The 13,840-nt window shown below is 30.1% G+C and overlaps 2 protein-coding genes across 2 annotated transcripts; one reads left to right on the top strand and one right to left on the bottom strand.

The window, feature by feature from the left end:
- The first annotated feature begins 1,738 nt into the window (after positions 1-1,738).
- Positions 1,739-8,122, top strand: LOC8276122 (small GTPase LIP1). The gene is made up of 7 exons (XM_002533572.4): positions 1,739-2,396; positions 3,157-3,248; positions 3,342-3,483; positions 3,973-4,277; positions 7,161-7,214; positions 7,299-7,429; positions 7,708-8,122. The coding sequence occupies exons 1-7, from the start codon at positions 2,306-2,308 to the stop codon at positions 7,901-7,903; spliced, it is 1,011 nt and encodes a 336-aa protein (XP_002533618.1). The 5' UTR covers positions 1,739-2,305; the 3' UTR covers positions 7,904-8,122.
- A 4,220-nt stretch (positions 8,123-12,342) lies between these two features.
- On the bottom strand, positions 12,343-13,351 carry LOC8276123. The gene is made up of 2 exons (XM_002533571.4): positions 12,847-13,351; positions 12,343-12,736 (listed from the first exon to the last, which is right to left on the bottom strand). The coding sequence occupies exons 1-2, from the start codon at positions 13,095-13,097 to the stop codon at positions 12,541-12,543; spliced, it is 447 nt and encodes a 148-aa protein (XP_002533617.2). The 5' UTR covers positions 13,098-13,351; the 3' UTR covers positions 12,343-12,540.
- Between the last annotated feature and the right edge of the window lie 489 nt (positions 13,352-13,840).

The raw sequence follows: 13,840 nt of genomic DNA, 5'->3' as shown, positions 1-13,840 counted from the left end.
ATGTTGGCTAGATAAGCACTGCAGTAAGATAAATAGTTATGAATCCATGGGGTGGTGAAAAAAGGGCTCCAGTTAATAAAAAAAATTCACAACCTTTTAGAGTTATCTTGCACTTGAAAAAAGAAATAGAAAAATAAATAAATATAATGATAATAACATTGTTCACCTATTTTTTCTTTTCTTTCTTTTTTTTTATTTTTTAATTTTATTTTTTAATTGATTTTAATTTTTATTTGGTTTTAGTATTTTCAATTTTAGAGAAATGGTAGAAGAGAATACAAGTGTTATCATATTATAAGTGGAAACCTAAATATACCCTACCATTAACTAAGATTTTATCAAAGTTAACGAATCAGATTTAATTGGATTTTTTTTTTTCAAAATTAATGGGCTAAATTGAGTCAAAATATAGCATGAGAGTTTAATTGTACTTCTCTAATCTTTTCAGGTTCTTTTTCTATACCTTTTGCCAAAACAATATAATTAAAGAACAAAATAGTAACTAAATGGAGGCCATGCATCTTTGTTTTCACTTGCTATACAAACATCTTTGGATGCGTTTGGAATTGTTTGGTATTGAAAAAAGATATTTATAATATTTTAATTTATTTAAATTAGTTTTTAATTTTTTTTTCTAAACTATATTTTTCAAATTTGTTTTTGAGAATAATATCAATTTACCTTTTTTTTTCAAAAAAAGAATTTCAAAACTCAAAATATAAAATAAAATAAAATATTTATTTTGAGTTAACAAAATAAGATAAGATATTTTGTGTATTAGATTGCTGAAAACATATAAAAGCCCTCAGGGCAGTTGCCCTCTTATTTGCTATCTATAATGTGCTGTGACTTTTGTCTTTTTGCAATTCTTTACCTTTTTTTTTTAATATTTTTTTTTTAGATTGTGATTCTTAGATTTGATTTTTTTTTTTTTTAAAGTAGATGTTTTCTGAATGAAATGGCATTGGGTCCTATGCCATATACCCATAAACAAACTATTATTAGTCCACTTTAATCAAGAAAATTTTTGGCTAAAATTGTCAAAAAACTTACAATTTTATGCCAAAATTAGAAGTATTGAATATAATTGTTAATACACCTAAAATTATATATCTTTTAGGTTTTAACAAAACTTTAAATAAACATCTAGTAAGAGTTTAATAATGTGTGCTTAAATAAATTTGCAAGTCTTCATTCAATACTTTTATATATACTAATGTGAAACTTGATTATTATATGAACTCATTAGAAAATTTCACAATGCGTAATAAAATTTTATATTATAATTGTAATTTATTTTTGACAATTACTCCTTATTTGAAAAATAGAGTTTACTTTCTAATTTTTTAGATAATTAAAATCTTAATAATTATTTAAATGCATCTTTACATAGTTAATAACTTATTGTTTAATTAGAAAATGATGTTTATCTTAAAAGTAGCATATTAATATTAATTATCTGAAATAAAAATAAATTATTCTTATTATTATGTAGTAAAATGCAATTTTATTTTGTTGTTACACTTCATTAAAAAATAATACATTTTAAATAGCTAGTATTCAATTATCCATAAATAATGAATTATTATTTTCTTACTAAACAATACCTATTAACTTATCTTTGATTAAAAGATAATTATTTTTATAAAAATCACATATTTACTTGTAAATTTGATAACTATATAAAATAGAATTACTTATCTGATAACAATAATCATTAATTGCAAACTTTTTAACAAATTTGCTAATTCTCCCGTTGCCATATATATAAGCATAAATCTCATGTTCTTTGTTGAGAGAAATCATAAATCTCATTTTCAAATTGCTATTTCCGTTCATTTTCAGAAATAGTTTGTAAAGCGGTACATTCATAGATTACTTTGTAGAACAGTATAATTCAAGAGATAGCCGTACTTAATATCCATAGTTACAGATCTCTTATTCTTTCTCTAGTGAGCTCTATAGCGAATATCAAGACACGCCCACTTGTTAGTTCGATATTTTGTTATACCTCATTTAAAGAATTTTGTTACTAGATCTGTTACTGTAATTGGGTATTTGATTTGAGTTTATTCCATTTAGACATGCTATTCGACGTGAGCTTAGATCTTGCGTGAATTTTGATATGATAAGGATGTTGGATTGAATTATGGAGTACCCTTTTGGAGAATCTGTTGTTTTCAATTAGATTGAGTGGTTTTGATGGGACTTGATTGGTGTACAAGTATAAAGCTACTGCTTTGTGTGGTGCGTTTTGCTGATTGTATTTGGAGTTAAGTTTTGGTTACCGGTTTCTGGAAAAGAAATGTTCTGGAGGGACCGTGAGAGAGAGAACAAGGACCAGAATGGCGGGCCTCCATGTGGTCAGGTTCGAGTTCTTGTTGCTGGCGATTCAGGTATTTTAACTTTTGATTTTCCTTTTTTCTTTAACTTGTTCAGCATGTATTCTTTTAATCCCTATGATTTCTTTGGGTTTTGGTTCCTTCCTTTTAGTTTGTTATTTCTCTGTTTGTATTTGTAATGTTTATTATTGCTTGTGGAATGAGTTACTTGTGACAAACTTATAAATATGGAAGGATACTAGTATATTACTGAAGTAACTATGTGGGAATTGGAAGGTGACGTTGTAGAGTTTTCATGCATGCACCACTACTGGACTGAAAGTCTCATTTGCCATCATTGATTTTATTCCATGTGATTCATTCATAAGTGTAAAATTCACTCAGATGCAGTAGATAATTGACAGTGGAAATAGTCCTAAATAGATAAGGAAATTTGTGGGGTTTCGAGTTGAAACCCTATTACATCATTGAGGGAGAAGACTCGTAGTGTCATTAATTGGATTTGAGATCTGAGGAAAGTTAAGGTAGAGCATTAGTTTATCTAAGAATCAAAGTAAAAGCTGGTCTTTTGCATTGTTGTAATGCCTTATTTTTTCAATTTCTCAATGGCTTAATTTTGTTAAGTAATATGTGCTGTAAGTCTCAGAAATCTTCTACAATCTTGATGTGCAAGCTTGATTGCAGCAATGCTGATTATATGTAGTCTTGTTTGTTGCTTATACTTGTCCATATAAAAGTCATTTCCTTCTTTTTCCCTCTCATGTCTCCTATATTTGACATCGAACGTCACTTTTTAATCTTAATCTTTCTTTAGGTGTCGGGAAAACTTCTCTTGTTCATCTTATTGTCAAAGGTTCTTCCACTGCTCACCCTCCCCAGACAATTGGATGTACAGTTGGTGTGAAGGTAAGTTTCAACATGTATTTGTTACTTGAGGGTAATTGGGGTACATTTAGGAGTTCAAGTCTTCACTCAGTCCTTAATGTTATTTCTGTGCAGCATGTTACTTATGGCAATTCTGGTAGCTCTTCAAGCAGCCTTAAAGGTGATGCCGAGAGAGATTTCTTTGTTGAACTTTGGGATGTGTCAGGACATGAACGATACAAAGATTGCCGTTCTCTATTCTACTCCCAGATCAATGGTGAATGCCAAATTTTCTTCTCTCCAACTATATATCATAGTGCAATAAGTACAAATAAACTTTAAACTTTTAATCATTCACCAGATTTAATTTGTTCTATAGTTATCCTCTTTTGCATCGAAATATATGCTATCAGACATCCTATTTTTGTCATGCAAGTCTCTTCAGTTTGGCAATTTTGTTTACGTTCTAACTTAATCAGTGTTTTTCGTTGAGAACTTGCCAACATTGAGGAGATAGGATTTAGAATTTTTTCTATGTCTTCAAGTATGATAAATTTGATGATCCTATATAATTTTTGGTCGATTCTGCTAATTGGAAGTAAAATTATGCATTTCTTTTCATTGAAGCTTTTCATTTTGTCAAAATGGTCACGGATATTTTAATTCCTCAACTCTGTTTCTCATAAGATGCATCGTGATACTCATACGCTTTGCAAGATCTGCCATCTACTCTTATCACTTACAAATTCATTTTAAACTTTGTCAGGGGTTATTTTTGTCCATGATCTCTCCCAGAGAAGGACAAAAACAAGCTTGCAGAAATGGGCATCAGAGATTGCTGCAACTGGGACTTTTTCAGCTCCTCTTGGTTCTGGTGGCCCATGCGGTATTCCAGTCCCTTATATTGTAATAGGTAACAAAGCTGATGTTGCAGCAAAAGAGGGAACAAGAGGAAGCAGTGGCAATCTTGTTGATGTAGCTCGCCAATGGGTCGAAAAACAGGGTTTGCTTCCATCCAGTGAGGAACTTCCATTGACTGAAAGTTTTCCTGGCGGCGGAGGCCTTATTGCAGTAAGCATTTAGGGAACTTGTTTTGTTTTTCTTTGGTTGAATGTGTGTGTTTTTGTTTCAATACCTGAATGATATACAACTAATCTATTGGATATGAATATGATTTCAAGTAAGGCACCATGAGGTTTCTTCATGAGACATTTTTATCATTTTTCTGATGATTTTAAAGTGTTTCCTCCTGTTGACTTTACCAACTCGCCTGCTGAGGTGCTCTTTTCTGTAGAGTAAAAAGTGCTCATTTCTAGGGCAATTGTTCAAATCTCTTTACTGTTTTTCCTTCATTATGTTTGCTTTGCTTATTGTCCCCATATCTTGGTCAAGTGAAGACTATGGAGAGGCTGATGTTGTTTATGAGTATTTGCTTAACTCAACTCAATTAAATAACAAATGCAGTTTTTTGTTGGGTGGTTATTTTGGATCATTTTATGCCATTCTAATATTTTTGAGGCTATATCAGCAGAGAGATTTAATGCTGCTAAATCTTGTATTACTGTTTTACTACTTCATTCAACCCCATCTTAGTTTTGCCACTCATGTTTATTTTATCTTTCAGAATGGTACTTTTGTTGGTGTATGCAACTCATTCCTTAACCATCTTGCATTCTTTATCACTCTTCTCTCACCTTTTGCGTAGCAATATTACGTCCACATTTCTTGCTCCTACATATGAACATGTAGTTTGTAAATTCTCATGTTTTCTCCTATCTTATCTCCTTTTATCTGAATTTCTTCTCTGAACTTTATATCCAAATTGGCATGGGATCCATTTATCTCAGTTCTCATTAGTCTACGTTCATAGAGTTATGGTGGCTTATAGAAGGTTATTATGTTATATCTGTACTAGGATAGATTCTTGATGTAGGATCCCTTTTCAGCATGGAATAAGAAAATTAGTTATTCAAGATTTATTATTTATATATTTTCTGAATTGTGATGAAGTAAAATCTAATTGACATCAGGGACTCGTAATTTGGACTATAGTGAGGGATGGTTGGGTAAAAGCCTAGTAAACTTTTTATTGTAGGATATGTATTAGGTTGCAGTTTGTCTCTATGTTTTACCTTATTAGGAAGTTGTTCTCTTGGTTATTCTTTTTCTTCTTATTACATGCTACGACAACTTTCATATGGTAAAAATGGAAGTAATTTATATTAAGGAACTCCTGAATGTTGAGAGTGCATAAGTTTGTGGAGTCAATCATCAAAATATAAAAAACCAAGATGGTTTTGACCGATGCAACTGGCTGGACCATAGTATGATTCCCAATTCTTAGAAGAACAGGGGATATTGGAATTTGGATAGATGAGCTTGAAAATGCTATGCACAATGGGGAAACTAATTTTTTGGCTAACCATGTGCTTATGGCCTTTCTTTACATGTAGGTTTATAAAAGTAAGAATAAACTCCCTTGAGGTATGACCTCGAAAACTCTTTAGTCCCTACTATTTTAGAATCATCAAATTTAGTCCTTATACTACATTCAGTGACAAATATATAATTTGAGGGACAGAGATTAACAATTCAAAGACTAAAGTGCAATTAAATTAGAGATTTCAAGATCTATCATACAATTAAATTTGAAATTTTAAGGATTTAAATGTTACAAGTATGTAATTATAATCAAGAACTAAAATGTATGCTATAATAAATCTCAGGGATAATATATGCTAATTTGTAAGAACAGGTTCCAAAATGTTTCTTGAGGTCAAACGTCAAGGTGTTTTTTCGTAACTTTTCCTAAAAATAAGAATCCAGTATAATACTGAAAACATGAAATAATGGCTTCTTGGATTCTATTGCAAGAAATTTGGCAATGCCAGTGGTAACTGTTTTTGTGGAAGATTGTTTATGGTTGGTATTTTGTCTGCATGGATTAACATGGCAATGTGGGTGGAATGTTGCACAGGGATTTATCATGTTGGAAAATCTACTGGTGAGGGATTGTAGGTTGGCTTCGTTCCTCTTGTATGTATATTCAGGATGCAAGAACAATTCTCTTTTGTTCCATTATGGAGAATTCTGGACTTTGGTGTTCTCTTAATTAGGGGATTGAGTTGGTCTTTTCTAGAACAGTTATACAGTTGACTGAAAATTTATATTGTAATGTGGAAGGGAAGATCACATGTGGGACGTGTGGGAACCCCCATATTGCATTACATGGTTCTTTCTGGCTAAAAAGAAATGGTTGCTCATTTGAAAGTGTATAGAAGATAAGGATGACCTTATATTTCTCCACTTTTTCCAAAGGTTTAGGATATAGTTCTATATCACTTGTTTCCGCTTTTCAATTTTTACCTCTTGTTTTTTTTGAAGATAGTCGCTCTTTGATATTTTTATCAAAAGAAACAGTTTGTGTGGTATATGCTCTTTGCTTGGCTTCTGAATGTTCTCCAAAATCTAATTAGTTGTTGATGGTCGGTGGGTAGAGTTTGGAAATGTTAGAAGTGGTTTGCTGCATAAAATAAAGATATCACGTTTTGCATGTGTCACAAGTTTCCTCTGATGAAATGCTTTTCAACTCTTCCTCTTTTTTATTTTCTATTTTCTGTTGGTTTTTATTTGTATTTTATATTTGGAGTATGTTTCTGGAAAAGGGTGCAGCATTGTTTCAGTAAAATATAAATCCATATAGTAGGGACTCGCTATTTAGCCTGTTTTTATTTAACCTATTAGCAGTAACAAGCAACTTACTTCGAACCAACTTGTTGAAATTTTGAGAATGAGCAGAGATCTTCTGTATGTAGAAGAAAATTAAATCTGGCTGATGATATTGGAGCAATAACTTTTATCTGCTATGTTGAGTATGAGCTAATAAATCAGTAGTCAACCAATCCCATATAACTGTTGAACCTGCATCCTGATCTTTCTATTTTATTTGAACAGGCGGCCAAAGAAGCAAGATATGACAAGGAAGCTTTGTTAAAGTTTTTTCGTATGGTCTGTATTCACATATAGTATATTGATTGTCCTAATGTTGTTTGTGCTGGATTTTCTGATTTTGGTTGGACCGCTTTGTTTTAGTTGATCAGGAGAAGATATTTTTCTGATGAGTTGACTGCACCAAGTCCATGGACTGTTTCTCCTGCTCAAAGATCTGTCCAGCGTTTAGATGAAAATTCAAGTGACGATGATCAGTTTTACAAAAGTAAACGGTATATGACGCAGAACATCTGCCTTCTGGACTTCTCTTGATAATGTGTTTGCTGACTTGGAGTTTGTAACTTAGGAGGGTATAGGATTGGACTGAAATCTTTCCCATTTGTTTGATGGAATAAAAGAAAAGAGTTATAGTGCTTCTGTTGTTAACTTGATCATATTTTGCATTGTCATTATACACTGCTACCCTCATTAATCTTATGCATACTTTTTCACATCCTAAAAATCATTATATTTAATTTTTGAGACATGAGAAATATCTTGATGATTGCAGTTTAACTGGTGATCCATACAAATACAACATGCTTCCTCCCCTGCCAGCTCAACGAAATCTGACGCCACCTCCAACACTCTATCCTCAACAACCTGTTTCAGTAACTGAGAATTACAGCTTCCCGAGATTTTCTCTTAGTGACGCCCAAGAATTGAGCAACACTGCAAGATCAAAGCGCTTGGACATTAATGTTTGATGATCTCTGCATCAGACTGCTGCCTTACTAAATGCACGCCTGCCCTGGGTAAGCTGTCATATGATATTTGTATTCTTTCCTTTCTATTTCATTTGTAAACAGATCCATTAATTCTTTTCCATTTGTGGCTGCAAGGGGTTTTAGGTTACAGTTAGTCACATATTACATGTATATTTGATTGATTGTTCAACTTGAAATACACAAGTAATTTCAAACAAATTCTGTCTTCTTCCAATTTAAATAGAAGCCCGATCTGTTACATGATGAATAATACTAATATTATTATTTCATGCCTGGCCTGGAAACATGAAACTGAAGAACATATGTTGATAGGAAGAATTTAGTTCCTATCTGGTTTACTGCTTTTATGATTAGGGATAAGAGCGATTCTGCAGCTTTAATGGTAAAAATAATCTTTTTAGCTCTCTACTCCTGGAATTTAATTGAATGTCAAGATCTCTTTTTTTTTTTTTTTTTTTTTTTTTTAATTTCAAAGTAAACGCTAATCTAAACAGAGATCATAAACTAGTAGCTCCTGTTCGAGCATGACATTTTGGTTGAAGATTTCTTTACGGGTTTAACCCCCTTAAGAGTTTATATATTTTACTAGGTTTTCTGCTCTCTCCCCTTTGGTTACATAGACTGGACTACCATCCCTTCAGTTCAATTGATTGGAACCAACCAATTGTAATTATTGAGCTTAAATGGATGTCCGTGGTGGCAGTACGTAGCTGCCCTCTTCATTTTTCTTTATCTTCTGATTCCTTTTGCATTGTAATATTAGTGTTTCAGTCCTTGAAAATGTTTGAAAATTGACGAATTTTCTTCAGAACACATCATAGTGAAAGGAATTATGAAATCACACTCTAGCAGGGGGCATGTAGACGGACAATAGAAATTAAAAGATTATGAAATTTCAAGGGCAACTTATTCTTTCAGAGTTTAGAAACTTTAGCTTTATGTTAGGCTGCTGCTTGTGCTTTCATTGCTAGTAGCCATGTCGAAATGGCTTAAGCTGAGCCATTTGCCTCCCCTAGTTTCCTTTCACTGGTTTTCAACAATCTTAAAAAATTTCCCAACTACAGTATTTGAATGCGCCCCGATGCACACGCGCGCATCGTGCGGTGCGGTGCGGTGCGGACAACGTATACACTGAAAGATGGAAAGATAAACTCTGCAATTATTTTTGTTCATGTATGCTCACACAAGAAGGAACCATCTTCATAGATGATAAAATTGTTTTGCAAGCCTCTGTTATCTTTTGGAAGGCTTACGCCACACAAAAACTGTCTATCTGAAGTTATCTCTTGAGGTTAGAACCTAAATGAGGTTCTTATAGTATGAGAGAAAATAAACCTTTTCATGTAGTGAGTAACCAATCCGAGTCATAGATATTGATACCAAATGAGTTTTCACAAAGTGGTAATTAAATGTATAACTTTGTATATATGTTTCTATTTTCTAACCTCTCCTATTGCGCAAGCATCTGTTGACTCGACATTTATTGTTTTTGTATGGGTCGTGAAAGCAGTACCAAATTAACGTAGAAGATCAAGGTCGGCTTCTACTCCTATTATATATTAAAAGAATTTGCAGAAGGGTAAACAAACATATAAATTTATTAATAGGGCTTCTTTAATTTTTTAATTAATTAAATTAATTTAGTTATGGATTGGGTTGTGCCATAGATATGAAAGAGTATATACTATGGCTTGAATCTTTAGTATTTTCTTTACTACTTATTTCGATTCGTTTTCCGCTCCAAATGAGACGGGGAATTTGTCCAAGGAGAGAATTTCCTAAGAGATGGGGGAATAGTTATTAATTAATTTAGTAATGAATAGTATTAGTAGTTTATTTGTACCAATCTAATTCTAGAGGAATTAGGATTTTTAATCATTAACTTAATTTTAGAACTTCAAAAAACATAAAACGTAAAACTTATATTATAGCACATGCTTGAACCAATCATACTCTTATTTAAGATTATTCTTTTAAAATATTAATTACTACTTTAATTTTTGTATTTATATTAATCACTTAAAATTATTTTTAAAATTAAAACAAAGAGTTTAGCTAGCATTAATTATTTTTTTAATATGATAGAAGTATTTATTCTATATTTCTATTTAAATTAGGTAATTTTAATTAAAACATCAAATATGTAATTAAGTAAATTAAGATTAGAATTGAGTACTATTAGATCCAAACAGTAAACACCTCAATCCACTAAAAAAAGTGATTCACTAGCGAAGGAAGAAAAGGCTGAATCAAGAAAAGGTACGTCCATTTGGTAGCAATTAAAGTTTTTAATTTTTATTTCAAATTTAATAAATTATTTTATTGTTCATCGTGTCAACAATAATAATTCCAATTATGAATATTGACGTGCATATCATGTGCAGAAAAGAAAACTAGTTTTCTTTTAAAAGAGAAAAGTAACCTTTTAATATGTTTCTTTGGGGAACAAAGCTTTTCGATTTTTCTTGATTACTGGTACTTATATTATTTCATACTAATTTCTAGTTTGTTTTATACTAATCTGTTAAATTATTTTATGGGAAAATTACAAATTCGGTGTTTTAACTTTTTCGTTTTCTCTATTTTATTATCTGGACTATTTTTTTGTTTAATTAAGTGTTTGAACTTGTTAAAAATATTTAATATAGTATCTCTAATTGGTTTTACAGGTTAAAGTACTTATTTGACTTATTATGGATAGTAAATTACCTTAAATATCTTTTTCTAAAATAATATTATTTTTCTTATTTTTATCTTGAACACTATTTATTTAAATTCATTTATTTCTTAAAAGATTAAAAAAAATTAAAAATATTTTATTTTTCTCATTCATTCAAATAAAAATTAAAAAAAATTAAATTCATTTACTTATTTTTTTATTTTCGTGCATTTACCTTAAATAATACAAATAAAATATATTTTCACCTCAACATAATAAGAGGAGAAAAAGAAACGTATTAAATGTTCTAAAAAAATAATTTTTAGAAATTAAGAGATGATGAGTAAAATTCTTTTTAAAAAAATGAATAAAAATTAAAAGAACTTAATTCAACATTTCTTTTAGTGCTAAAAGAAGATTTGATATGAAAATAGAAAAAGATTAAAAAATTATAAGTAAGAATAAATAAGGATATTTAAGTAATTTTTTATGTAAAATAAAATAAATGATTAACCTATAAAACATGTAAGAGACACTATAGTATAAATGAATTTAGCAGGTTTAGACACTTAATTGAATAAAAAAATAATTCAAACACTAAAATAAAAAAAATTAAAAAATTAAAATACTAAATTTATAATTATCACTTATTTTAATTATTGATCAGCAAGAATACTACAGGACTCTTTGGGCATGCATCACTTTGCTATATTTTTCGTTTTGAAACACTTGTTTTAGATGTTGCTAAATGTTGAAAGAAAAAACCTGACTGCAAATATATATGCTGAAATTTAACTTTGATTTAATAGATTTTGATTTTAATGTAATGGTTAAGGACACGATTTGAATAAATTCTTAGATGAAAATTAAAATAATTACCATTTAAATATCTATATTAATCACTTATTTAACTTTTGTTTATTCTGTGTCTTTGTATAAATGTTTTGTAAAATTCATTCTTTTGTTAAATTAAATGTATAAATTTGAGTTGATACATTTTAAGCTCAAAACATATATGAAAATTACTTAAAGTTCAGGATTAATAAGATATTAAATTTGAGAAAGTTACATTTTATTTGGTTACAATTCATTATATATATAAAATTTATTTACAAATTAAGATTTATATGCTTTGAAATTAAGTGAAAGTTAATTGAGAATTCTACATAATTAAATTTGTGTGGAATTGATTATATTTAAACTAAATTTTAACAAAACAAATAGAATTTTTAAATGAATTTCATATTAATAAATTAATATATTCTATTGTATGAAAATATCTTTTTCAATTTTATCAATTTTTATTTTTTTTATATACAATAAATTTTCTTTATAGGTTTTAACCAAATATCGCATTAATAAAATATCATGCCAACTCGCCAAGGCTTAGACCACATAGACAAACCGTATCATTTGTGGTACACACTAAATCAAGTCTGAATAAATTTATAATAAAACATATTTATGATAGGGCGATCCGATGCATTTTAAAATTAGAATAGCTATGAAAAAAATGACTAAAGTTCGGGTAGGCCATGTGAATAGTACTAATCTCAGAAAGACAAGGACAAATAAGAATAGCTAAGGGTGAATTTGAATTAGATAGATGTTAGATGCATTAATAACATACTATAGTGCAATTTCTACGAGTACCAATGGTCCTGATTTACCACGTCATTAAAAAACTTATTTAATAAAATAATAATATTAAATTTATTTTTATTTTCCAGTTTTATTTTTTAAAATTAAGAAACTGATATGAAAAAAATAAAATATTATCATTTCATTGAGATAATACCGTAGATCAACCGCTTACATTCATAAGCAAAGCAACAAGCTTTCGATCACCAAAGAAACTAAACTGAAACAACAAAACTATGCATGATCAGTTCTATGTGGAACATCATTTTCTAGTTTCGAAGAAAACCCTAAGTGCAAATTTCACGAAAAGATTTGCTTAAAGCTCATCATGTTGATGAGACTCCTCATCATTTGATATTTTATCCTTGACCTTGTGCACCGCTTCTCCTACAACTTTAGCGGCCGACTTAGCAGATTCCTCAGCTGTTACTTTGCCAACTTCTAAGCTTTTCTCAGCCGCTTCCTTCATCCTTCCTCCAGCGCCATCCACTTCTTGATCTTGACCTCTAAAACTGATACAGAAATAAGAAAGACTGAATGTTCTTACTCTAGATCTTAAAAACCAAAAAAGTGGATACCCAGAAGATAAACAAATGAAGAAAAGGATGGTTGTTGTTCATACTCTAAATTTGGAGGAAAAAACTGCAACTGGAAGCCATGAATCATGGCTTTAAGTTTGTCCCAAGAACTTTTATGGGATTTCTTCAATGTAGTAAGTGTGTCCATTGCCATCTTTACAAGAGGTGGCTTCTCTTGCATGTTTTGGGCAACGTGCTGTCCTCCATCTCCGACAACTGACAGAATTTGCAGGGATACATTGATCAACAAGAAAATAAACCAAGCAGTACTTGTTCTTCCACATTTGTTATCCATGCCAAGAAATGATTTTGAAGGATTATATAGAAGAGAAAGGAAGAAAAAAAAAAAAAAAAAAAAAAAGAAGAAGAAAGGAAATAAAGAAAAGAAAGAAGAGTTTCGATTGCACTAGATTTGGCTTTGTATTATTTTATTTTTCTTTCTTTTTGGGTGGTTTTGAGAAGTTGCTCCACGTTCCATCTATGCGTGGCAGTAGCATCTTTCTTTTAGGGATGTTGATTTTGAATATTTCAACTGTTAGATTAGGAAATAATCCACCATTACTATCTATGCAGTCTAGAAGGAACTGCTATTAGTGATATATGTAAGGTAAAATTGTATTTTTGAGCCCTTAAACTTATTAATTTCATTATTTTGAGCCTCTTACTTTTTGTTTTATTTTATTAAGCTCTTATGTTTTTTTTTTTTTAATTAGGATTCAATAGGTCTTAATGATAGTAAGAATAAAAATACAAGAACTCAATAAAATAAATAAAAATATCGTGAAATATATATAAAAGTTCTTTAAATCAAGTAAAGAAAAGAAACTTTTTCATAAATGCCAAACACATCAAATAGTTACAAAAAATACATGCAAAAAATCCGATCCTAACACATAATTTTATTTACAAAAATACTCCGTCTTACTTTTTTCAAAGAAAATCAAGAACACATACAAAAACATACAAAGCTAAGTAAAAAATAGAAGATTCTAAGATTAAATACCAAAAACAATTTGTAAATATCGATTAACAAAAGAA

The sequence above is a fragment of the Ricinus communis genome, chromosome 7 (genome assembly GCF_019578655.1).
Source record: "Ricinus communis isolate WT05 ecotype wild-type chromosome 7, ASM1957865v1, whole genome shotgun sequence".
Classification (NCBI taxonomy): Eukaryota; Viridiplantae; Streptophyta; class Magnoliopsida; order Malpighiales; family Euphorbiaceae; genus Ricinus; species Ricinus communis.
The sequence above is the reverse complement of the archived record's forward strand: the minus strand, read 5'-3'. Positions and strand labels throughout refer to the sequence as shown.